General features: G+C 40.4%; 2 protein-coding genes across 2 annotated transcripts in view; one reads left to right on the top strand and one right to left on the bottom strand.

Moving 5' to 3' along the window:
* LOC122254653 (tetratricopeptide repeat protein 27) overlaps positions 1–1,135 on the top strand; it is a 5,256-nt gene extending 4,121 nt beyond the window's left edge. The window contains exon 2 of the mRNA XM_043018449.2: positions 1–1,135. This exon is cut by the window's left edge and continues 1,543 nt beyond it. Coding sequence (XP_042874383.2) covers positions 1–907 — 907 coding nt within the window. The 3' untranslated portion in view covers positions 908–1,135.
* Positions 1,136–1,705: 570 nt separating this feature from the next.
* LOC122254654 (zinc metalloproteinase nas-14) overlaps positions 1,706–2,500 on the bottom strand; it is a 2,720-nt gene continuing 1,925 nt past the window's right edge. Inside the window, exons 5-6 of the mRNA XM_043018450.2 lie at positions 2,219–2,352; positions 1,706–1,891 (exon numbers count right to left, since the gene is read on the bottom strand). Of these exons, the coding sequence (XP_042874384.1) occupies positions 1,799–1,891; positions 2,219–2,352 (227 nt within the window). The 3' untranslated portion in view covers positions 1,706–1,798. The remainder of the gene's footprint in view (positions 1,892–2,218; positions 2,353–2,500) is intronic.

Below are 2,500 nucleotides of genomic sequence, written 5' to 3'. Positions count from 1 at the left end.
AGACTATAAAAATGCTACATTACATTATGAGAAAAGTGTTGAAATCAATAAGTTACAGTTCCCAGTTTGGCAGAGATTAGCCTATTGCGCCATGCAAATTGAAGATTGGGAAAAGTGTGCCCAAGCTTACAGAAGATGTAGTGTGTTGGAACCGGACAGTTTCGAAGTTTGGAACAACATGAGTCAAGCTTACCTGAAGCTAAATCAGAAACACAGAGCATGGAAGTCTCTCCAGGAGGCACTGCGTTGTAAAATGGATAATTGGCGGTTGTGGGACAACTTTATGCTGGTTAGTACGTCCCTCGGCTATATGACCCAAGCCCTGAATGCCTACAACAGAATTTTGTCCATCAAGGAACGCCATGTTGATACGCAGGTAATAGGCCGTATAGTGAAAGCCATTGTGGAGGACGACAAAGACCCCGAAGGGAGGGAAGTAAAAGGACTCTTCAAGAAGTGCTCTGAGCTACTAGGCCGCCTTACCAGCGAAGTGCCCACACACCCAGAACTGTGGTATCTCTATGGTGTCCTGACGCAAGCCCAGCCCGAACCTACCACCGAGACTCGTCACTTAGCTATGCAACACTTTAAGAAGTCTCTTGCAGCCACCACTCAAAAGATCGGCTGGGAAAAAGATATTTTATCCGCGGTAGCTGCCTTACACCGCGCTTCATACCTTTTAGATGCAGTCCTGGAAGCCTCCGAGGGGGTTCCTGCAAAGGCAGCAATGTCGGATCTAAATTCGGTAAAGATGACTGTTCGCGGAGCCGTGACTGGTACCCGCCGAGGTCAGGTAAATGCCATCACAGGAGAGGTCACAGAATCCGTTCAAGAGCCTCTGAAAGAAGTCGAAGACAAGTTATCCACACTAATGAAAAAGATTGAAGATCTGAAAGTGGAGAGTTGAGCTCAAATGGCCATCCATGATGCACAAAGGGGAGTTCATATATAAAGCCATTATATGATAATTTAGAACTTTATATCGCCAAAGGAGTATATTGTAAATGTGCTTTTGGATTGGGTACGCTGTTCTTACTGCAAGTGACATTCCTACCACATGAAAGCTCATAGTTGGATATGAGCAATAATTTTATGACGGTGAAAATTTATTTAAAATAAATTTGAACAACGAAAATGCGTTTTCTATTTTCATCCTATCAATAATGCTGTATTATGTATATCCAGGAACATATTCATTCAAAACTTTCTGAATCACCATCATAATAAAACGTTCATGCTAAATCGGTAAATTGAATCTTGTTGGTCAATATAGGTGGTACACTGCTTTTGAATATATTAAATTTAGAACAGATTTTGAAAACTCGGCTATTACTGGGATTTTGCACCTTGTTCCAGATAACGTTATAATCCAGGGAGCGGAATCCAATCAGAAACCTAGAGCAGCAAGAAATTAAGCTTTAAAATGCCATATTCTAAAATTATCAACCTTCCAGAGCATTAAATAGGTATTTTTGTTTTAGTACTTCTCAATTTGACAGTAAAATTCTGGTGGCATTTACCATGGTTTACCACTCAACCGCGAACGGCATGTGACTAAATATAAGATCCTTGTGAGTGTAAACCTCATATTCATAAAAAAAATGCTGAGAAAGGAAATTATTTTATGCATAAGTGAGCAAGCGGTGCAGAATATAGGGAGTCATCCAAAAGTAGTTGTGTTATGGAATAAATATAGACAAACTCAAAGAATTCAACAAAATTTATTCAATGCTCGATAATGCTATGTAGACAGGCCTCGTGTGATAAAAATGTTAATCCTGGTTGTGGCTCCTTGACTTTACTTTCTCTCTCCACATTTGTACATTTTCATGAGCTTGGCCACGTCGATGACACTAAGGCTAACTCGCTGACCAATCTCGGCGTTCGGGTTCTACAAAGAGAAATAAAAAGTAATATCCCTACAAAGAGAAATAACGTTAGTCGATGTCTTTTTCTCCATTGGGAGAAAGTTTGAGGAGTATAAAAAAGTCCCTTGTTTATGAATTTACTTTTCCAAATGTAGCTGTAACTTTTAAGACTTCTTTAATGACAGGAAGGGAAACTCCGTTACAAATACACAAAGACCCATGAAAGAGTCCAATGACAAGTACACATTACTCATCTTCCACACGTAAGAACGACCAACAACAATACTTCCATAAAACAAACACATGTTATAATTACACGACATTATCCTTCAAGACACAAGAATTCTTACCACTGGGACAATTGTGTCTTCGCCGTTGGCAGAAAATGACGTCCTGGAGTAGTGCATGACGGAACCGTAATCATATGATTCCCCGAACCCTGTCGCCACGTCTTCAGGGTACGTCACAAAATTATGCTCATGACCTGCGGAGTTAACACTAGTTATACTCATGACTTGCGGAGTGGACACTAGTTATGCTTATGAACTGCGGAGTTAACACTAGTTATGCTCATGACCTGTGGAGTTAACACTAGTTATGCTCATGACCTGTGGAGTTAACACTAGTTATGC

The sequence above is a fragment of the Penaeus japonicus genome, unplaced genomic scaffold, assembly GCF_977035675.1.
Source record: "Penaeus japonicus unplaced genomic scaffold, GWHDUDI00000001_assembly GWHDUDI00000006, whole genome shotgun sequence".
NCBI classification, from domain to species: domain Eukaryota; kingdom Metazoa; phylum Arthropoda; class Malacostraca; order Decapoda; family Penaeidae; genus Penaeus; species Penaeus japonicus.
Note: the sequence above shows the minus strand (reverse complement) of the source record. Positions and strands in the feature narration are given on the sequence as shown.